The sequence below is a fragment of the Battus philenor genome, unplaced genomic scaffold, assembly GCF_028537555.1.
Source record: "Battus philenor isolate CCGP_79_NKW_IND1 unplaced genomic scaffold, ilBatPhil1.0.hap1 SCAF_29, whole genome shotgun sequence".
Taxonomy (NCBI): domain Eukaryota; kingdom Metazoa; phylum Arthropoda; class Insecta; order Lepidoptera; family Papilionidae; genus Battus; species Battus philenor.
The window spans coordinates 4,473,296-4,497,222 of record NW_027181692.1 but is presented as its reverse complement, the minus strand read 5'-3'; the positions used below and the strand labels follow the sequence as shown (position 1 = coordinate 4,497,222).

Below are 23,927 nucleotides of genomic sequence, written 5' to 3'. Positions count from 1 at the left end.
ATTGTAATTCTTAATTGGTGCTAAGTTTTGATATAAAGTCTTTTGATAACTTTATTTTACGTACAACATCTCTCCTCCTTTGGGTAATTATCACGTGTCGGACTTTTAGACTTCGGTTGGTCGGAAAAAATCATAAGTCGGAGATAAGCTTTTCTCTTTTTACCCTAAAATATCATTACGTGATCGATATGAGCTTTTCACTTTAGTCAGACTTTACCTATGTCGTAGCTGATACAAGCTATCCGCTATTTTAGCCGAAATACCGTCACGTGTCGAACAATAATTTTCTACTACTGAGTCGAAAATCTAGGTGGGTCTATAGAGCTTTTGATTCTTGGTTACTTTGATCTGAGAAGCAGTTATACCTCCACAAGGATGACGAGGTATTGCCTTCAGTACTTCATCTCGAAAGTCTCGACTGGTGCGCTTACATCACACACACACCTCTAGATTAAAAGGCCGACAAGTTCTTGGGTATCTTAGGTGAAAGCTCCATAGAGTGACTGGTCTCAAAAATCCTCGAGAAAAGAACCTTGGCTTGGGCCTAGACGGGACGCGTTCAATTTGCAATACGATAGTGCCAAAGGACTAATTGGTTCCAATACATATAACAGATTATAACAGTAGGACTGCTGTACGGAGCGTTATCTTCTTAATTGTACCTACCAACCAGACCACGTGCTCACGTGGCTTATAAAAGTTTTGCGCTTTTCGATATGAAACGTCATCACGTTGTACCTTTTTGAAAAATACGATCGCGTGTACGCCACGAGTTGATATCTGAAAACTTTAAGCGTGTAACAACCACGTGATTGATACGAACTTATTAAATATGTCCAGAAAAATTGTCACGTGACTGGTACAGGCTTCGCTAACTTTAACCAGAAAGTCATCACGTGTCTGATGGTTTTCCATTTTACGCACATTAGGGTGATGTCACACTTATTTTTACTATATGTCCTTAATATCTGCATGATGTTGAGAGTGCCACCCCTGGTCAGGTTGGTGTGGAGTTCTGCCTGGGAGAAGGTGCGGAGGAGGTCTGATTTTCCACCTGTGATTTTCCACCAATGTGAAATAAATATGTATATTAATTAAGGATATTATAAATAAGATTGTAATGCCCTGTCCTATAAATACGATAGGGGAGAGCGAGATAAAAAAATATCTGCATGATAAAATCGATTCCTATTTTTCAAGTAATATTGGAATAAGACGTAGAAAATTAACTTCTAGATGCAGAATTGTTTTACAAGTTCACTATATTTATCTTAGAAGTTAACTACACATGTCTAAAATATAATATTAGATTGTTAGGGCCTGCAAATACTGCAATAAGTGTTTCAATAATATTGATATATTACACGAGAAGACGAATAGGTAAAAATTAAGGTCGACGTTAATAGGTCTTTGTCTTTAAGTTTAATAATTTAAGGTTAGGCTAGACTATTAAATAACAACAGATTATTTATTTTCATCGTTACTATTAATACTATTGTTCTGATGACAATGTGTAACTGTCTTTATTTAAATATTGGATACTCAGTATCATGTTTTTATAATTTGTAAATATTTTTTTGTTTCCAATTCCTTAATAAATCAAAATAAAAATTATAATTTATCAATTAATTTCAATATTATTTTGATACCAAAAGCAAAGCAATGTTCAAACTGCTTTAGGAAGCGTAGACATCAGACAAATCGGGGAAATGAGGGATATGGTGTTAACTGACAAGGCCGCGAAGTCTAATCCGGGTCAGATCATCACGGTCAAGAGTTGAACTGGGGCAAGCAGAGAGGGTGTCGAGAGCGCGTCTTCTCACGATAGACAGAGATTAGCCTGCACTCACGCATCACAGGATATTAAATAGTCATATAAAGATATAAGGTGAAACGATTAAAACAGAGCCAATACTCAACTAAATTTGAACAGATATTTGTGTGTGTTTATTCGACGACGATAAAATAAATACAACAATACGCAAACGCATCTGCCGATTGCAAAGACAAGCCCTTCAGTGCCTTTAACCCTTTCGATACTGCAGTACAATAGTGTGTCAGGACTAAAATTGAAATTATATTTAATTCTTACTTCAGGCGTGTGAATGTATTTATTTGTGCCAATTGGTAATAAATATATAATTTTCACTAAGATTTTTCTATAAAAAACTTAAAAATCGATATGGGATTATATGCTCCATTGGTCTAGTAGAAGTGTAAATCTCTGTCTCATAAGTCCTTAAAATGTAAATGAAATAAAAAATATATATTTTACTTATGACATTTTTATTGCAAACTGCTTATAAATTTGACGTAGCAGTTTCTCATCACAATTCAGTGGGACGTTATGTCCCAACAGTCCATATGTTTGATGGAACATATATATACATACAGTATATAGTAAGGGTTAAGGTCTACGACCAATATGTGTTACCAGTGATGACTCAAGCCATTGTCCACGTTTTAATAACTCTCTAATTTCGGACTTCATTAGCAAGTTCACAGTTCAACGAGGTATGGTGTGAGCATGCAATATGAGGTCCCAGCAAAATTAGTGACTTTGTAGTAGTGGGGGAGGATGTGGCATATAAATAACAAGCGGCGACGGACTGAGCTCACTCTGTGTTTGGCAATAATCGGTGTAACATAACTTCTGAAGATGCCCCTTGGAGGGGTGAAACACATGTTGAGTGATTTGGCGGTGGCGGTTGTGTGATTCGCATTGTTTGCCGCATACGCATTTATCAGCGGGCTGGCGGGCGGTGCACTTTGTTGCACGACTACCACTGCATGTGCGGAAGTGGCTAAATATTGGTCCTTTTCTTACTTAGGATGGACTTCCGCGAGGTAACGCCTGATTCCGTTAAATATCCCAGCAAAATGGCTAGTTAAAGTGGCATTGGGAATAGCGTGCAGAACAAATGACCGTTGGAGCCTTAAGTTTTTAAATTGTAGACCACGGATCGACAAGCGCAGCGCAGCCTTCCCTAACAATGAGAATATATAAGTTTATTAAGGTTATAAGAAGACGCTGGATGCAGGCCATATTTAATTAATTCAATAGGAAATCTATACGAGAGGACTTTGTAAAGCAGTAAACGTCTTATTGCTGAAATTATACTAAATATGACTCTAAAAGAAATCGCCGCCTGCGATAATACCGCTATTTGTATATATATATATATATATATATATATATATATATATATATATATAAATATTCTTGTCGTGATTTACAAGTGTTAATTAAATAAATAAATGTATTACACAAATTAAAAGCAACACAGCAGCTAGTGTGACCGCAGCCCGAGGCCACGTGACCGAGCGCGAGTGGCGCGTAAGAGCCTTCCGATCGTGTATTTTTACCCCGGACACATCAAGATACGGCGGCGGGGAGATATTAACAGCCCGCGTGGGCTGACGGGGACCAATTAATACAGACTTGTTTTGAGCTTTTGCGACATTCGGCGACTTTTGACGTGAGGCAACAACTTATTTGTCAAGGATTAAGGCTTCTATAATGAGCCTTTTGAGTATCAAGGTCAGAGAGCAACTATGCTTGGGACTTCGCTGGTAAGGAGGAAACAAAGTAACCAAAGTTTGATCAATTACTCGTCTGAAATGGCAGTTGGATTTAGAGTAGCGAACCCCGGTAGACGTGGCGTGGTTATGACCAACACTAAGTTAGTCATCGTGTGAATCTTTGGGTGATGATGATGATTTATGCTCCTTACCATACATTTATTCATTATAAATTTCATGTTATTTAAAATGACCACTTGTATATGTCATGAGAAAGAATGATGCCTGAGTTTACAGTTTAAATTTCCGACAATAAACTATGTATCCTCCCAAGTTATGTAACATGAAATTAGCTGCTAAAATAAGTGGTAATAAGATTAGCTTATCATGTGTTTACTGGTAATTAGCATTCAGCGATAATAGCGCTGTGAAAAATCAACCAATTATACGCGCGATTACATCGCACGCGCTGACCTGCTGGAGAGCGAGAAGTCATCTTTAAATGTCGTTTTGATTTGATATAGAGTACGCAATTTTGACGATATTGTATTTGTTAGTTTACAACCTTAATTGTCCAAACAGACCTCCGAGGTCCTTGGGACACTCGATCGAGATCTATGTTAATGAGTCAAAAAATGAGGTTTTATAATTATTAAGTGTAGGTATACAAAAATTTATCTGCTTTCGTATGTGATGAAGTTCATTGTGCTTTTAAAAATTAAATTGACTGGAAGCTCTTTTTTTATGCATTTATGATATCGACTCGCAGCACAATCAATTAATTAATTAAGAAATAATTCCGCCTGTTTTTTTAATATTTATTTTTGGTTAGCGTTGACTAAATGGTCGCAAAACAAATTTTCATAGTTAAATCTAATATCACATTTCTGTTGAGTTTTGAGGATATGTCGTTGCAGGGCATCCTTCGGAACCAGCTAAATTTTGAAAGTGGTTTAAGAGAACAAATGTTTAGGAACGTCTGTTTTACATGAAAAAATATGGCGATGCAGTGGCAGGAATTATGTAGAGAAAGAGTCTAGACCAAATAAACTCATGAACTTGGCTCGTCTCTTAGTGTGCCTTCGACGTTGTTTTAACTGTCAATAAATGATGTTCCGTGTATTCCGCAGAGATGTAAGACTCGACTTAATCGATTTTTCTTATCTGACTTGCGCTATTGTCCAAATAGCATTTGTAAATTCCGCGGGTACGTGAAGTCAGTGTGCTGAGAAAGCCTAACATCTCTTTTAAGATGGCTCGAAAGCTCCCTAAGAAGCCTTGGCACAGGCCGCTACTTTTTATAATTCCACCGGATAGGGCGCCCGCCGAGCTCTTATATCGCTTCAGAGGAGGCTCCAGGGGTATATAAGTTCCAAAGGTACCCACCCGCGAGGGAACCTCGACTTAGGCTGTCACTCGTCGATAACAACTTAATTCAGTTAGCGAATGTTTCTATAGGCACTGCATACGCATTTACAATAGATCCCCAGAAAATGTTCAGAAAGATTCAATTGCTAGATTTAAAAATGTCAAAGAACATTTGTGTTCCAAAGGTTACATACACTTTAAATGATTCCATAGAAACTAGTACACTTTGGGATTGATGTCTTCGCCTCCAGGCTAATTCAAAGTATATTAAATCATTAAAATTTATATCATTTTTAAAATTACACAATTCGCTGAGTTTCCATCGTCGGTTGTTTTAAAGTCTGACTGGCATTTCATCCGTGCACGCGGTAGACTCAACGTCAAGTCTTTTTTTTTATTTGAATACGGAGGATTTAACTTAAGTATACATCATTAAGGTTTCTCTTACAGAGGGTATTAGTAAAAATGTTAGTTAATTTAAAAAAAATGTAGGACCAACCTGTCTACAGGTGGCGGCAGGGGCGCCATCATGTGAGGGTGCGGCGGCATCGGCGGATGCGGCGCGTGGGGGTGGAACGGGGAGCCCGGCGGGGCAAAGCCCGGGCCCGGGAAGTGGCCTTGCTGGGGGCCCGCGAAGCCGCCTCCGGAGCCCGGCCTCGCAGAGGGGCTTCCGAAGGGCCCCGCATACGGAGGCCCCGCGAAACCGGGCCCCGGGCCCGGGGTTGAGGGGGCAGGGGACGCGGCGAATGCCGGACCCGCGGGCGAGCCGGCCGGGGCGGCGAAGGTGCCGAAGGGAGCTTCGCCCCCGCCCTTCCAGCCGGCGCCCACGCCCACCCCCACGCCGCCGCCGGCCTCGTCCAGCGCCGGCACGCGCCGCTGCAGCCCCACCGACATCTGAAAACATCAACTGCTTTAGCCTCATCGCCGCCTCATTACCAGGCACAAGTTTCCGATGCAAACGCAGTGAGCACCGAGGCAAAAGTGAATGTATTACCGCACGGGTCGCCTCTTTACCAAGTCTGCTGATTTACCCTTACACAGTATTTGGGCTACACAGGCCTTCTTCATTAATATTTTTAATGACAATAAATTTAATGCGGAAATATCCGCATTGGACATTTTAGAGACTCTGGAAGTGCTTACGGAGATATAATACTTAGAAAAAATGTCTTTGCTATAATTATTTTAACTTACAATAGATTCTTCGTGTTTTGTTTTATTATTATTTAGGGTGCCGTATATTTTTTGTGTTTTATTCACTTGTTTTACATGAAAATTGTCGCTTAGATATAAGCTGTCATCAGGTATAAGCAACCAGCTAACCTTTAAGAAACTTATTTTCAAAATCTTGCTTCCTGATACACAATATTGTTACTTCTATAGCAGTACATAAATAAATAGCTTCGGTGGGTTTCTGATACGGGAATAGGTGACATACATTGACCATATAAAAACCAAGATTTTCATAATTGTTGCCACAAACACTTTACAAAATCCACATAGCAAGTACAAATCGCACAATTGTTACATTTTTCCGCAATAGTCTTTTACAAAATATTACCGGTTCTATAAGAAATCTATGGCGGAGGCCAGTGTCCATCAGACGTCTTACAGCTGAAATAATGATTTACTCTAATGTAAAAATAAATGTTTATGTGAAAAAATCAGTAAAGTATTTACATCCCAAGTGTCGACCAGGGATTTACTTAACTCAAGGGTTGCCAAAGCGAGTAATAATGTCATGTAAACTGAACAAATGAATGCTCTTAACGACCGTCTACATCTTGCGATATATTTCATATTCATAAGAAATAAAACTACATTTAAGACAAAAGTACATTTCTATAGTACAGTATAAAGTGCTATATAATTTTAAACTAAGTTCAAAAACAAGCGGGATATTATATAGGTATCGATAACGGGAAACCTTTACTTAATACATACAGCATTACAGATTTTCAGTGACAGGACACGTATAATTAATTTTTAGATTTATAGCCGGCTGTCGCTTCTCAGATAGGATTAAAAAAAAATGTGTAAAAATAGAAGAAATAATATTAATAAAAAAATATGGATATAATTTCAGTCAAATCACTAAGGTTGAATAATTGGGATATCGCTCGTACAACCCTTGTCGTAGGGACCAAAAGGTTCTCAAGTGTAAGCAACGAGTCCAAAGTTGCGGAGTGGGTTGGCCCTGCACTGTGCAGACCAACTATTTGATCAAGGTCGTGACAAGCCGCTGGATGAGGGCAGAGCTGAACTGGTCATCGTGGCGACTTTAAGGAAGGCATATGTCTTCAACGATGAAATGGTGAGAAGGATGATGAACTGTTGATATTGAAGTATATAGAAAACTGTAAACCGGCGAAGTAATACAGTAGAAATAAACCAACGCGTTGGCGACCACAATAACAACAATCAAGGGAGACCAACCTCCGGCGACTGCCAAAAAACCAAACCATAAATAATATTTACACAGCGTCGAGTACTAACACCTATTTACATTATGGTAATAATTAATAATTGTTTACGTCCATCCGTCCCGCTGCACGGTGGCTTTGCGTGTCGGGGCTATTTTTAACCGGGTTTTACTCTACCATCTTTTAGACAAAACAAACAAAAGTGATAATGTCGAAAACCTACATTTATAAGTCATCATCACATTAGCTGATAGATGTCCACTGCAAGGAATAGGCCTGCTACAAAGACTGCCACTATGACCGATTGTGCGGTGCTCGAAACCTTCGCTATATGTCGACGGTCCATCTAGTGCGTGCTCTACCCCCATAGTGTCGATAGCAATTACTCTTCATATAAGTAATTGTTATCAATACTATGATAGTTGAAGGCGTTTCATGCAACGTCGTTAGCAACATCCTGACAAATTAAATGCTTTACCAAACAAACATAACCTGAACCCTTTAACATTCAATATCATCTTTCTATATTATTTATTTCTTTGAGATGTTACGACACATCAATAATGTTAACATAAACTTTACACTAAATCATAAATACATAATAGACGTGTCTTGTTCACGTCTTTGATTAAATTAAGAACAGTTTTTATCTTATTTCAATCTATCAGCAAATAAAAAACAATAATTTTCTTACTGGAACATATTGATAAATATGCAAGTGTTTTTTATGTTTCCAAGGGAATTACCAACCTACGGGATATGCAAAGGTTGGCATGAGTAAACTAGTTTCCTGAAGCGTACATCATCGTCATATGTCAGCCGATAGACGCTTTCTGTCAGGTATAGGCCCTCTTCAAAGATCCGGAAGCCTGCTGTACACAATACCTTGTGCATAATATATACATATCTTAGATATAGTTACCCTTCAAAGGATAGGTTGATATCCAATGACAAAAACAAAATAATCCTTTTGAAAACCTGGAAATGGACAGACTGGCTGTATTCGATTGGTGCTGGGCGCTGGCTTTCTGGATCTTACAGCTTCTACGGATTTGTGGTTTGCTTATCCGAAATCCGCGAGCTAATACTGGACCGAGAAAGTCAGGACCTTTGCTGTGCCATAAAAATGCAAGACCTTTGGGTAGCTAGGCAGAGTTATGTGGGAGGTTCCTACTCGTTAAAATCCCCTCAGTGGTAGTCTTCAGTACTCTGCAAGAACCCAACATATACTATGAAATGCACCTGTGCACGCACATTTAAGACTCCATGGGTTCGTTTTAAGTGAATGCCGCCCAAACACAACGCCCGCGAAACCGATGACTCTTTCATTCGCCTGCTACGTGCAGATGATACTATATATAGGTTTATTCTGAAAAACCAATGCTTCTTTGACACATATATATCCGAATTATGGTACTATTATGTATCTTTTATATGGAAATTTATTTCATTAACTAGTCATCGAAAAAAATTTAAATCTCTTTAGTCCATGTATTGATTACAGCAGGAAATAAAAGTAAAAATACTTTTTCTTTTTCTTCATTTAAAGCACGAAGTCTCTATGATACATCATATAATCTTCTTTTATACAGGATTGATAGGCCGTCCGGCCAAGCGTAGGTGCTTGGAGGTAGGAGCGTGACCACGGTTCAGGCTACCATTTACCCATTTAGCATTCCGGAACAAGGGCACCCGAGAGGACCGAACCTCAACTTGATCCGTTGCTATTAATACTACTTCGTTAAGCATTAGCGATGGGAGAAGAAGCGGCAGAAGAAACTCAGGCAAATATATTCCGCAAGTAATGAATAGAGATATACTTGTGAATATATATTGAATAAAGTGTTAACACAATCACAACACGGCGCTGTATGTCCAAAAAGCACCAAAAGGTTCTCTGGTTCGCAAACTTGTAAACTTTTACACTCAAACGTAGAAGGAAATTGTTGAATTGCATTAAACAAAATGTCGGCGGTCAGCCGAGACTCACAAAATAAATCACGCAAATCTTTACACGGAGGTAGAACAAAAAAACTCGACGAAATCGAGTGCCGGCCCGGGAGTCGAATCCACTTGCGGAGCGAGGTCAATAACCAAGAGGTGGCCGCGCGGAGACAAACTACACCTGTCGACGCGCGCGACACGCCGTTATCGAATATGCACGCGCCGTTCTCCTCCTTACCCTTGTTACAATAAGACTTACATTCGCTTGCACGCACCACGTGCCTCGAACCAACCTGCAGGTCCCGAAGTACACTATTGCACAAGCCGAAGTAAAATACATATTCTTAGCTCTCGAAGATTCGTTCGGAATAGTTTTTACTCCGTCACGCTTATTGCTCTCCTGGTATATTTCTATAATTTCGTGATGGGATTTTCTTTAAATTTCAGAAAAAGAAACCTCATCAAAACTTGCTGGTGAAGCGATTCATGTAATGAAAATGACACACCATCTTTGAATCATCCTCATCACGGTTGATTTAGCCTTATCTAAAATCTAAAATCAACGATATAGAAATAATAAATAACGTAATGATAATACAATAAGAAAAGGCATTTTCACAATATGAATTACTTATATATTAACTTTAATTATTGTTTACAATATATCCTTGCAGACATTTATATAAACATTTCATATATAAGAGTGATCGCTTTAAACAAGTGATTGATAAAAAATGGGCATTTTTCCACCCCCGATAAAAGCTGTGACCTAACTTAACTATATCGTCGATTCGCTCACTTTAAATTGTCAAAAACTAGGTTTTGGGGTATCTTCACTTAAACAAAATATATTTTTGCCTTCCTCTCAGAAACCAGTATACCTTTCAAAATATAATTAATTATGATCACTCATCAAGACTGAAATAAACTGAATAATAAATATAAAAGCATATTTTATATTATTTACCATGTTCTTCTCAAATATTATAGGTTTCTCCTTGTTTATAAACTCAAATTCGTTTTATTTTACATAACTTGCACTGCTAGGGCCGCTTAGCTTAAAATCTCTTTTAAAGTATCGAAGTTAGCTCCATAGGGAGCCTCAGCTCGGGCCGATTAGAAGGACGCCTCCACGGTGTTACTAAGGTTAACGCTCCCCCCCCCCTTCGAGAGTACCTCGGTTTGCGATATCACTTCTCTATAATGCCCGTTAACGTTAAGGCGCCAGAGGGCCCAAACTTCGACTTGGTCAACTGCTGCGTCAGTAGCGTTAGCACTGGGAGATTGACAAGTGGCAGAAGAAACTCCTGCAACTCTTCTGTCTAGAATGATTGGCGGTGGGAGACTCCACGCAAATTTAAACAAGTGTTCTGTGGTGTCTGACAAACATTATCCTTTATTATTTACGTTTCCGCTATAAGAATACAAAAATAATCTCGGATGAAGAATACGGAACCGTGTAAGCTTATGTAGATTGGTGTGGACTGGAGAAATTAACATCTTATCACTTTTTAGTCTTTTTAAATGAATTCAATGTTTTGTCTAATGGTTATTAATAAAAGAAACCTAACCGTGTGGTATGTTTGCATATGAATGTTAATAACTATAACACCGAAAAATGTTGATAAAACTTATATAAAACAGTATCAAAATAACAAAAATAGCGTTTAAAACATTGTCAAAGCTTGTTCAAGTTTAAAAGTTTTAATTACTAATTCTTTTGTAAGCTGTGTACATGTAATGTCTCAAAATAATCATATAATAAATGTAATTAAACTAAAAGAAAGTTTGTAAAATAATTTTAAAATGTAAGTAATTCTTTAAGTACAAAAATGTAAGTATTTTTTTAGGTGATAATAAAAATCGAATGAATTGTATAACTACTATATAAAGTAAAATAATCTATTTGTTGTTGACTCATCTCAAATCAGGGTGCGTTCCGAAACATCGCAGCTTTAAGTCTGACTCTAGTTTCTACTTAAAATTCCTTGATGAGCTATTGTTATCATTTTGAGAAACGTACAGAACGTGTCGCGATATTTAATTATTATTAATATTTATATATATTACCGAAGTTAGTCAAAGAGGTTGACGACAGAGTTGAAGTACCGAGGTGATAACATTTTTAAACAATGTTGCTAAAGTGTAAATCTTGAAATTTGGGTGAAAATGCTATTTTGTAAGCAAAACGCTTTACAGCTTTTACACCTACTTCCAATCATCATCTATAAAGTGATCACTCTGAAATATGTCACAGAATCTGACAAGGCAGCACATAGTCTGCAAAAAATAATAATTAATTTTAATATAGTAATCCGAATTATAGAGACGCTTTTTTAATATCATTACGTTATTTATTATTTCTGAAACCGTTGATTTTTGGACACAGTGTACTTACATTAATTGAAAGGAATTAACTTTAAAAATTCACCTCTATAATGCTTTTACACAAAAAACCCTGTATGACAATTAATCTTTCCCCTATTGTAAGCAGTGGAGGAATTCATATAACCGAGTCGACATTGTTCTAAACTTTTTTACGTTTTCATATGATAAATTCACGTATGATCAACTTATTCACTCAAGTTGTTTTTAAGCAAATCTGACAAGTTAATGCAACATCTAATAATTGGATATGTGGATTCCTTATTGAAATACAGATATTAGGAATCTATTTTTATATTTTAGAAAAACACAAATTATTATATAGCATAAATTTTCTTTTACAACTAAAACCAACTGACTTAACAAACGTCATGTCAAAAAATCAAAGAGGCCAGGCGCCCACAGATATATTGATCGTATGCATATTTTATCTGTGTTCATAAATTGTGGATGAATTTTGAAAAATCTATTTAATCAATAAGATTAGATTCACCATCCACCGGTCGTACTAACCACACAAACAAAACAATAACAGCGGATTACAGTTAAAGTAATGACCGAAGCTGCTAACCAAGAGGTAACGGTTCAAAATATCTAATGACTTGTAGTTATCGGTCGACGACCCGGGATGCGTCCACTACTTCGCTTGCGTGAAATATATTTCATCACTAAAAATCTACGAATTTTCTAGCAATTTTGTTATATGGTTTTCGATATATACCTTTAACGAATGTGTGATTTATGAACGCTGTTTTTTGTTAGGTCAAAACTTGGCATGAAGTAAATTGTATTGTATTATATTTATAATATGTATTAAACCTTATTTATTATAAGTATATATGTTATATACGTATATATGTATGTCTATGTATATTTATGTTCATTTGTTTGTGAATATGTATTTTTTGTACACGTGAACTACTCTTTATAAGTATTTCATCTTTTCCTTACTATGATTGTCTGTAAGAGATTGCCTTGTGTGATAAGACCGCCCATTGTACTTTTCTCTATATTATTGTAAAACTTATTAAATGTATCTTATCGTGTACGATAAAGAATATTAAATAAATAAATAAATTTTCAGGAGTAGAACGTCTACAGTTGGAACAGCTTCTCCCATATATTTCCAGTTGGACCTTTTGGCAATGGTTTCCATCCATCGTCTTACGGCTAACATAATAACCTATAGTAAACCAATTGGGTCTTCTCTGTCACTTGTAATTGGACTTTACCTAATGGTATTTTGGACTTTGTGTCCACCTTGACTAGATGTCCTGCGCTGCACTTGCCGGTCCGTAATCTCCACTGCAGAATCATAAAGCCACATCATCTATTCTACTGTGTTGTTTGAAAGGAGTTATGCAGCTAGCCGGCTTCGGTTTTGTACAACTTCATCGGAGGCAGTAGAACCGCGAGCTAAAATTTACTCTGGGTGATCATACTCCAGTCACAACGAAAACATACGCACGCAGAAGGGCTGTACTCGTGTAGGTGTTCATTTTTGTGACTGTAACACATGTGTGCGGTGCATCGCGCAACGGATGCCTGATGTGAATGTCGTAGCGTTGAGATGATGAGGTGAATTTATTTAAATTCCGCTTAAAGAGCGACGAGGAGCGCCGAATGCTCCGTAATGTATACAAAGCTCTTCAATGGATCGATGGCTTTTCAGAGTTTAGCGGCTAGAATAGAGACCTCGTAGAGTTCTATATTTGCTAGGTATTGCACGAGGTGTTTAAGCTCCTCAGACAGAAGGAGGAGCCCTGACTTGGGGCTTTTAAGATTTCGGACACTTAGGGTGAGCTGCCGAAGATACAGGAGCGGGAGTGACAGGCTTGCTTCTCGGAGAGGCTTAGTCCAGACTGATCCAGCTGGAGGCGGCGACTGGTTTCGAAGCGGGCTTCGAAACTTCCACCACGGATGCAGAAGTGACCGTACAGACGTCCTTAGGGGCACTGGAGGTTCCATCTATTCTGCGCCTTATGTGGCCTGCCGTCAACACGTATTTCAATGCAAGGATACTTGTAAGGGATGATGAAACACAACTTGATCTGCTGGTTGCTAACCTAGTTTTCATAAAAAGCTAGGTTAGTTTTTATAGTGGGTCGAGTGCCATTGTAATTTACAATACGAAAATATTTTTTTTCTTGCAAAATAAATCTTTAGTAAATAATACAAATTGAGTAAAAAAAAGGAATGTAATCAACCGCACATAAGGGACACTAAACTGACTAAAAACATCATATAAACTGAGAAGAAATTAATGCTCTCTCTCGATGTTTTTAAGAGTATATTTCGATTTATTTCGTATTCGTGAGAAATAACCAATGACTATCGTAAGAATAGCTGTTGTTTGCGACCAACGTTTGTGGTTTCAAACTACAAATCAGATTGTCACCTAGAGGTCGATCACGATAGGATCATTAAAAGCATTTGCTTCAAGGTATTTTTCTAGAAATTTGTCATCGCGTTTTTATTTATTCACTCTTGCAGTACACAGTGTGCAGGGAAAGATTGTAAATAATAAATAAATTTAATAAGTAATAATTCCAATTTTGAAAACACATTTTCTTACTATACTATCATTACGTTATATATATTTCTAACCACTGTTTTTTGTATAAAGTGTACTATGCATCAATCGACATCAAATAAACTTTATATTGTAGCATTGAGCAGTAGCTCAGCGGCAGAGGACTAAGACTTGCGATCATAGGTCGCAGAGTTCGATTCTCGGGATACAGTCTTATTCAATTCACACTTTGTGTATTAATTATATAAGACCATAATACCACACTAAGATCGTCAACCTGCCTGCCAAGCGTAGCGATTATGGTATATGCTTCAATGTAGATGTCTTTTGGGAAGTCTAAGCCTTGCAGTGGGCGTTTACGGGATGAAGATGACGTAGCTATATATTCTGTTCTTTTAAACTTTTACGCCTATAACCAATCACCCTGTACGTTAAGTATTTTAACATTATTTCGATTCAAAAGTTACCATTCGTAAAATTGGAAGATGCGTTAGTAGTATGTCGATGTATTAGAAATAAACTATGATTTGGCTTTTGAGTCGACGAGTAGAAAATATTAACCAATTAATGTTTATATTACATGTACATAGATCAGCAAAAATAATTTTCTTTGTGCAACTAATTTATTTCCACGCCAAATCAAATTTTGGGTAATACACATTAAAAAATGAAATTGATAATTAAACCAAAATAAGTTTTCATTCACAACCCCTGTGTACCGATATCGACCGCTTTAGGAGTTCTTGATTTGACTTTTCTAAAAAAGCCTTTATTATGTCAGCAGACTGAAGCCCACTACGAGGCAAAGATGGCCTTCGAAGGTCGCCACGATAATTATTCTTACGCTGCCCGACTTTCTTCGACCTTGACCATGTCGTCGTTTCTCCTAGTGGGTCTACCCACGCCGCCTCTACCGACCCACTCTAGAACTGTTCGCCCCGAGCCTTGCAGACCTCAAATATCGATGAAGCCTTTTATTATTATAAAAGTCCAGGTGCAAAGATGACCGCGACAATCGGCATATTTGTGTATGTATGTGTGTCCGTATTGTTGCAAGCGGTCGTCGCCGAGCCCAAACCGAAACCATTCAACCGACGCCAACTGCCAATTCGATGCCAGAGATCGCGCACGATCTCTATTATTAGCAAATCTGTATTATCTGTTTACTAAACCTTGTGTATCTGGAGATTAATTCATTTAAAAACTAAACGATTATTTAGAATTTCCTTTTTCTAAATGACCTGAACTTCAATCGAACAATTGATTAATTTATTGAATGATAAACAACTCTTGAAGTGAATACAAAACTTGTTTTACCATGTGGTCGCTTTTTGACATTGAAATGTATACTTCTTCTTCTTTCTTTTCAGACCTTCTCCACAAATTCTTGCGCTGCTCGCATCAAGCGATTTTCTGCTACCATCACTATGTTGTCGATCCACCCAGCGGCCTACCCACGCAGTGTGTACCGGCACGTGGTGACCACTAGAGGACACTCCAGCTCCACTGACCATCAGTTACACGAGCGATGTGCCCTGCCCAATTCCACTTCAAAAGAGCAATTCTTCGAGCTACGTCGGATCTCGAAGCAAAACTCCGAGCATAGCTCTCCGTTGTTCTCCGAGTGACCTTGACCATTCTTATATGGCCTGCCGTAAGGTGATCGCTTTAATCTCGGATTAGGATCATTAATCAATAAATACAATGATCTCTCTAAAATAAATTTTATAACTTTGTTTTTGGTATTGAAATAAAAAAAGACTAATAACTTTTGACAATGCCCAGTCTCCCGGGCATTTATTTCTATACGATAATCAAAAGAACTGCAATTACTATAAATTATGAATTTTCTATTTATAGTTATAAAAAAACGTTTGTGTTCAATGCATTCTGGGTATACTGTTGAGTTTCTAGCCCACTCTTCTCAGCAGATCAGAATTCCGAATGATAGCTTAGCTGATTATATTAAAATAATTAAAGATTCAAAACTATCTGTTCTTGGATACTTAGATAAAATTATTTTGAATTAAAACATATCATTCGTATCTAATAAACCATAAGTTAATTATTTTTGATTATTAGGGGGACCGGAAAGTAATGTCGCTTTCTCAAGTTAAATTCACACGACTAAATTTATAACAAGTTTTTGTTTCTAATCAACAATATATTAACCTTCGTTATCAACAACCTTTTGCCATAGTATACAAATTTTCATTGCCGGAGCGGTAAAAATCAATCGATTTTTTTGTAAAATAAGTAAACAGAAACGATATTACTTTCCGGTTCTCTTAATATAACATGTTGTTTCGGTAGACTTTGTACTGTTATTGGATTATCGCATTTCTAACAAATAAAAAAAATGTAACGTATTTAAAAGTGATCATTATTCATTAATTATATGTGAAATTAATACATTTATTTTGTGATCTGTAAATACTAATCGATACAGCTCTAAAACGACAATATCGATTTGCAGCCCGCAAACTTTCAAACGCGCGAAATTTTGAACGAAATGTCAAACGCTCGAAGCTTCATGGCAACTGTCAAATGCGCAGTTTCAATAACGATTATTTTCTGAAATATACTGAGGTGCAACGAATTCACGTAAATAATATAAAATAAAAAAGGCACTATGTGGTGCATTGTACTAACAAAGATCAGGGTCAAGCGCAAGTCTATATTTGAATTTAAGTATATTCCTTTACACCCGTTGACATGTAAATCAACATCATGTCAAAATCTTTCTTTGCATAAAATAGATAATTTTTTATACAAAACTGGCGCTGTTAAAGTCTGATAGTTTTTTCTTTCAAAGTAATACTGATATGGTATGATTTTATATCTCTCATTTTATGAATATTTATTCACAGTAATTAGAGACGCAAAAGAGGAGTATTAAAGATTTATGTTACTAGTAACAGAACGAACATCTCAGGTGGCGTTCAAATCATTTACTTGCAATATTAAAGTAATATTTGATGATCAATACTCATAATTAAGACATATCATCATCATCATCATCATGTCAGCCGATAGACGCCCTCTTCAAGACATAAGCCTGCACCAAAGGTCGCCACGGTGACCGGTCTTCTGTTTCCCACATCCAGCTGCTCGCAACCCTGACAATGTCGTCGATCCAGCTAGTGGGGGGCCCCATGTACAAGACATGACATGTGAGACCAAAAATTGTGATTCGACAAAATAAGAAGTTTTCCTATATAATAGATCGACAAAGACAACTATGGACATATGAACTAAAAGTAATAAATAATTCTATTACCACCTATCATCCATTTTGACTATTAATTAGAATTAAAAGGTTTGCCAAAAAAAAATGGCTACATTGAAATTACCAGGCTGTCATAAAACCGTAGAGGCGAATACGGAGCGGCGTAAAACGGAGCGTCCTTGCCGCGGGCGGGCGCCTCGTTAGCGGGCTCGCGTGCCGCGGATCGCGTGTTCGAATCGGCCCCTGAACTTTGCAGGTTGCATCCTCCGAGCCCGCGAATTGGGTTAGCCGCGCTCGTGCCTTACCGTCAAAGCGCCACTTAGGTATCGTAACCAACGCGAAATGTTTTAGCCGACCTAACTAGATATACGATGGCCTTCTTAAAAACACAGGTTTCAGAGCAATGACATATACAATCATCGTGTGATTTCTTTTTGTGATAAAAATTTAACTTTATCAACCTCAGATATCTACTCACTTACACAATATTTTAAATTGTCTATAAAATTGTATTTGTAATTTAGTAGTCGATTTAATTTTACTTTACGTAACCATACCTTGTCAGTAAACGCCCTACACCCAGCTTGCCAGTTCGTAGTTTCTACAGAACCTTATGGCTTTCATTCTGTGCGCCATCATCTGCCCATTTCCACATCAATATTCCAATCCGATGGACTATGTCGATTATTTTTGTTTATTCGCGTATCTCATTGCAGATTCGATCTCGCAGAGAAATTCCGAGCATAGCATTCTCTATGGCTCATTGAGCAGCTATGATTTTGCTATGGGGGCTCGAAATGAGGCCCTACGTATGTACGTATTTATTTACACTTTTTTGTACACCATAAATAATAACTAAAAAAAAAACAGATCATATAGAGGTACATAAAGGCGGTCTTATTGCTCGAGGCAAGCTCTATCAGACAACTTTTTGCATGGCGATGAGAGACATGAAAGTCTACATTTGAGTGCCGAAGTTATTATTGATAGCACTGGTCGTAGATTTTAGTTTTAAGATGCTATGGGATATTGGACAAGAAGATGCTATGGGTGTGACTTACGTCTTATATGGAGCAATAGACGCAACAACGGAAGAACAATAGTAAACGCATATATTAACAGCTCAAGCCGAAGTCATTCTATAGATTTTCCGCCTAAACAGCCTTAGAGCTTTTTGGCCTCCCAATCCGAAGTAACTGAAGTAACACTCTGCTATAAGTTAAAAATGGAAGAACACTTAATACGAGTCGTATTGAAACATATGATTATCTAGTAAGCCCAATAGTAATTTCAAATAAAAAACAAAGCATTCTGGGTACTAATATATAAAAATCTCTTTCTCTATTTTGTTTAGACGCTTAAATAGGCACCGCAGTTTAACTGACTTAAACCTGGGTAATCTAGCAATTACTATCCAAATGCTAAAACTCAAAATATAAAACTTTACATTCTTTGCGTTCATATTACCCTGGTACTTTTGATAAAAACTTATTTGCAAAGTACCTAAAAGGATTCCACGTTTCCCCGAATTCCGTTTAAAAAAGCTCAGTACGTCCTTCCAGGAAGCCGCGACCGTTTTCCCGGAATAGTAAAACGTAATATCCCGTGCGTCTGAAATTCAATGTTATATAATTTAAATTGCAAAGAAATTGCTATCGGAAATCCAATTGTGTATAGGAAAAATTTACTGCTAATTTACAGATAGATTGCTTACAGATGTGAATGTTTTCAAGGTTTGTGTGTTTACTTCATTCGTTGTCAATTACAATATGATACACCCCCTATTTAAAAAATAATAAATGTTGTAATGAAAATAAAGCAAAAAAACTGGGATTTCATACTACGTACTTCATACCTTCGGGTTTGTGTTGAATTAAAATTAGTTAGTTTACTATATGTCCCTGAAGATTTTGTAATATCAGAAGTTACTGTCCTCCCGCATTACAACAGCAACATTAATTAATGTCATACATTTCACAGTGCCCAGTGCTTTTATACGGGGATGATTAGAGAGCTTTAAAGCTTTCTGCTTTCAACTGAGTTTCAATTGCTTTTTGCTGCTGTCAATTGAGCTGTACATTGATCATTTTAAGCTTAAACCTTTTTAAAATTCTTACACCCCCCTGTAATACATACATCATTATATTAAAGCGAAAAGGTTATACGCGTGGCGAGTCCACTTTCGAATTATCACCCTTAACGAATAATTTGCCCACCTTTGGGGCGTGGGCCCCACGTTGGGAACCACTGCTACATACTAAAACAAACTACCTACTGTCAAAAGTTATATCGGCAAACATTGTCATTAAATCCTTTCAGCTTGTCTTCCGACAAAGGCACCCATTGATGCTTCCCATTCTGTTGTCTTTCTCTATGCGCATCCGTGTTGGAGCCGCAATTTTCTTAAAGTCATCTTCCCATCTCTTACTCTTTCTACCTCTACTTGTTTTTTAGACAAGTAGATACCACTCTTTTAATATTCTTATCCATTCATTTAAATAGTTTTTGCAGGTATCAAGGTCGTTGTTATAAATTCCGATTATATGACAATTGGCGTCTTTCGGCTGACATCATGATGGTGATGATAAAAGATACAACACTCTTGTAACCTTGTAAAAGATGTATTATTTTGACAAACCTCTTACAAGAAAATATTAGGTTTACGTTTAGTATATTTAATGTTGATTTTAAGCGACGTAAATAATGTTGGCGGATCGTAAGGAAGATTGAAGTGTTTTGTGGAGATAGCTTTGGTTTTGATAGACGTAAATGTTTAACAGCTGGAGATGGGCGTTTTAATTTAATTTCAGGTTTGTTTGGGAAAAGATAAGATAGACAAGACAGTTTACTCAATTTTTCTCTTCGTAAGAACTTTCTTCGTGCTATAATAGAAATATGAAAAAAATTGCAATCTTTATGGTGTCTTTTTTCGAGTCATGCGCTTAACATAACATTGATATTTTTTTTATTTAAAAATCTTCAAACAGGGCAGAACCTTAACTCGACCGCGACATCGAACCCTCGATAACCTCGGCTTATCGCTAAGCCGCGCACTCCGTCTGTCAGGCGTGGGAAAAGTGACTCCAGCAGTCGTACGATTGAACAACAAAACTCGTCAGATGGTTAACCGCGATAACAAATATAATTAAATACATTTTCATGACATTCTGACAGCGCTGATGTCATGAAAAGTAACAATAATATTTGCGCATTTGATTTGAGACCACTGGGCGGTTTGATACTGGCCAATCGCTACGAGTAGTATTAGCATATACAGCTTGCCGGCCCAGGGCCTTCACGACAGAAATTTAAGATGCCGGTAGCTAATTCGACCTACACACTGCCGCTTCGACTTGCCAATCTATAGAGTTATATCGGATCTTTTCATTCGTCCATGGATCTCCTCGAAATCCCGAGCATAGCCATCTCCATGCCTCATTGAGCGACTGTGAGAGTTCCAAATATCCAGCCATAAGGTGAAGAAAGACTGTAAGAAATGGACCAATATTTAGCCACTTCCGCACATGCAGTGGTAGTTGTGCAACAAAGTGCACCGCCCGCCAGCCCGCTGACAAATGCGCATGCGGCAAACAATACGAACTACACAACTGCCACCGTCAAGGATGGACTTCCGCAGGGTAACGCCTGATTCCATTAAATAAGAAAGACTGTCTTATTAAGGTCGTAGGAAGACGCTGATGCAGGCCGCTTTCAGCGGGTGCTATTAGAAATTTGTGGCAAAATCAATGTCTAGCTCTGGACTTTCTACACCTGAAATAATATGATGATGCTTCGTTTGAAACTCTTCTCTCGAAAGCAAGGGCTTGAAATTTTTACGTACATCGCTCAGCGGACGCTCCAAGTGAGGACTGGACTATAATATCACTTCTAAAAGCATTATCGCTGGGAGATAGGTGAAAAACATCTTTTATTGACAAAAAAAAAAACAAAGAAATTCATCGGGACTAATAATTTTTTCGAAGGAATATAAAATTACATATCTAATTAACATTGAAATGGCCTAGAGGCGACCCCATCTTTTTTGAAACGTATCTCTATCTCCTATTAAATCATTTTTAGAATAGTAACTACACAAACGTTCTTTGACATTTTTTTTAATTTAGCAATAGCTTTCTTTAAATCTAGGATCCTATTGTTAAGGCGTATACTTTACCCATAGACGAATTAGAAACTTAATAAAGTTAAATCTCAAAGTAACAAAATTCTTCCGTCCATAAATAACATGATTCTTGGTGCAACTCAACGTGTTTCTATCTCAGGAAGGCATGGCGGTCCAAATGTTCCTGCAGGAATTATAAGTGGCAACACCAACTTTCTCCGTGTATATCAGTTGCGGTGTTGTCAATGTTTTGATCCGAAACTCGCCGCCGAGACACCATTCTAATGTTCCCCAACATCGCCGAACACAAGTGAACCGTTTATTTGTACGATGAAAAAGAGAATAGCGACTAGTTGCCTGCCTCTATTATTATTAAACCGGTTCCGCCATATTTTTTTCACCTCTCGTCCGCTTCAAGACGGTAACTCGTTTCGGTTTACGCAATTACGGATTCCTGTTACGGCGCGGTTTTATTGCGCGTTACGTTCGTCGAATTTATGTTCGCCTGGTATCCGAATCCTTTCCGATATCTTGAAGATAAATAAAAAAAAAATAAACATGACAGGTGAAGTATACAGGATGATCAGAAATAAGTGTAATAGTTAAAATGGGGTGAATGTATAATTTATTTGGCGTAAATTTATGCAGTATAATAGAAATAATAAATAACAAAATGATTTAGTAAAAAATAGCGTTTTCAAAATACAGATTACAAATTAAAATTAGTCATTGTTCATTATCTCTCCTCGCAGGCTTTGTAAAACCAAAAGTTTTCAGCACATCGCATTCCAAAAAAAAAAAAATAATGAAACCTATTTAAAAGATCATTTTATGCAGGGTTGGAATGACGATATAAATCGCAAGGTCAGTCGTCGAGTGTTTGTGGCAACATCTTGAAAATCCAAATTATTCACAGGGCCAATTGTTCGTTTTCTGTTCCCGAGCTGAAGAAACAACAACCTTATTTATTTACGAAGCAGAAAATAAAACTAATAATGTATATCAAAAAGCATTATTAACACTACGTTTATTAAATATGCAATTATTTTTTCCTTTAAAAGGAATATAAGTATATGATAAATAGCTAAGACAGAACGTCTGTCAAATTATAATAGGTACAAGTTCCCAATTATAAAAAATAATATAGTAAACTAGCTGATCCCGCAAACGTTGTTTTGCAAAAAAAAATTAAAGTTTTTAATTAACAAATGTAAGATAAGGGTTGATCGTAGAGGGGTGAAAATTTAGGTTTGTGTGTATTTTTGTATGCTGTATCATAATAAAATAAAAACCAAAAAAATTGTCTAAAAAATTAAAAATAAAATTTAGGGGTGGACCACCCTTATCACTTAGGGGTATGGAAAATAGATAGTAGCCGATTCTCAGACATACTGAATACGCATGTAAAATTTGGTAAAAATCGGTCAAGCCGTTTCGGAGGAGTTCAAGTTCGAACACCGTGACACGAGAATTTTATATATTAGATATTTCTTATATCAATAAGGTAAAACAAGATATGCCTTTAAAAGAGTGAAGACGAAAGCGACTCAAAAATTCGAACGTAATTTGTTAACATGATACAATAATGCAACAAACGTTACGTATCGATTTTCAAAAAACAGTGGAAGTGTACTTTAACTGGTGCTAATGGACAGACTTCAACGCATTGCCAAACAGCCAATTAGACTCGGAGCAGGCCGTCCAGGCGACCAGCGCTAGACCAGACCCGGCCACCGGCCAGACGACACGACGCAATCTAGTCAATTGCCGCACGTATTAGTTCGCAACTAGATGTCATTGCGTAAGCTTCGTCAATTCGATCGGTTCTAAAGGAAGAGCGTAACAAATCAAAATTCACCTTGACACGACGGTTACCTGTTTTTTGGCGGAAATAGCATACTATAAATAGCATACTTTACCAAATAGTAAGTATTTTTTAAAATGTATACTTTAAAATTTTTTTATAGTTTATCTAATGACACTATGGACAAAGGTTTTAGTTCCCAAAGTCATTCAGTTGTACCCCCGGAGCCTAAGGGAGTCACAATGGGAGTCTACGTAAGTGTGGTGTGCAAAAATTTAGTTGCTTACCTATTCATGCAGACATTTGAATTAAAAATGTACTTTTTTGATTAACCAATTTCACATTTTTGACATGCATTCAGAACACAAGAAGTAGAAATCCCATATAAGCCTGTGTTTCCCTTCTGAGGACAGAAAATCTTATGCGCCTCTATAAGATTTCTCCGTCGAAATTATAAAAAAAAATCTTTTAGAGAATGTATACATATTTTCAGTTGTTATTATTAGGTTGTAGCGAATTAGAGATGGTAGCGGCCTGAAGACGCTTAGCCTAGATTTTTTACAGTAGCAAAGTTGCCGTTCTCCTAGAGCACCTTCAGA

General features: G+C 37.3%; 1 protein-coding gene across 2 annotated transcripts in view; it reads right to left on the bottom strand.

The window, feature by feature from the left end:
- Window positions 1–23,927, bottom strand: part of Chi (LIM domain-binding protein 2 Chi) — an 84,191-nt gene that overhangs the window by 41,933 nt on the left and 18,331 nt on the right. For both annotated transcript variants that reach the window (XM_068769848.1, XM_068769846.1), the window contains exon 2: window positions 5,390–5,784. In XM_068769848.1, the coding sequence (XP_068625949.1) occupies window positions 5,390–5,784 (395 nt within the window). The remainder of the gene's footprint in view (window positions 1–5,389; window positions 5,785–23,927) is intronic.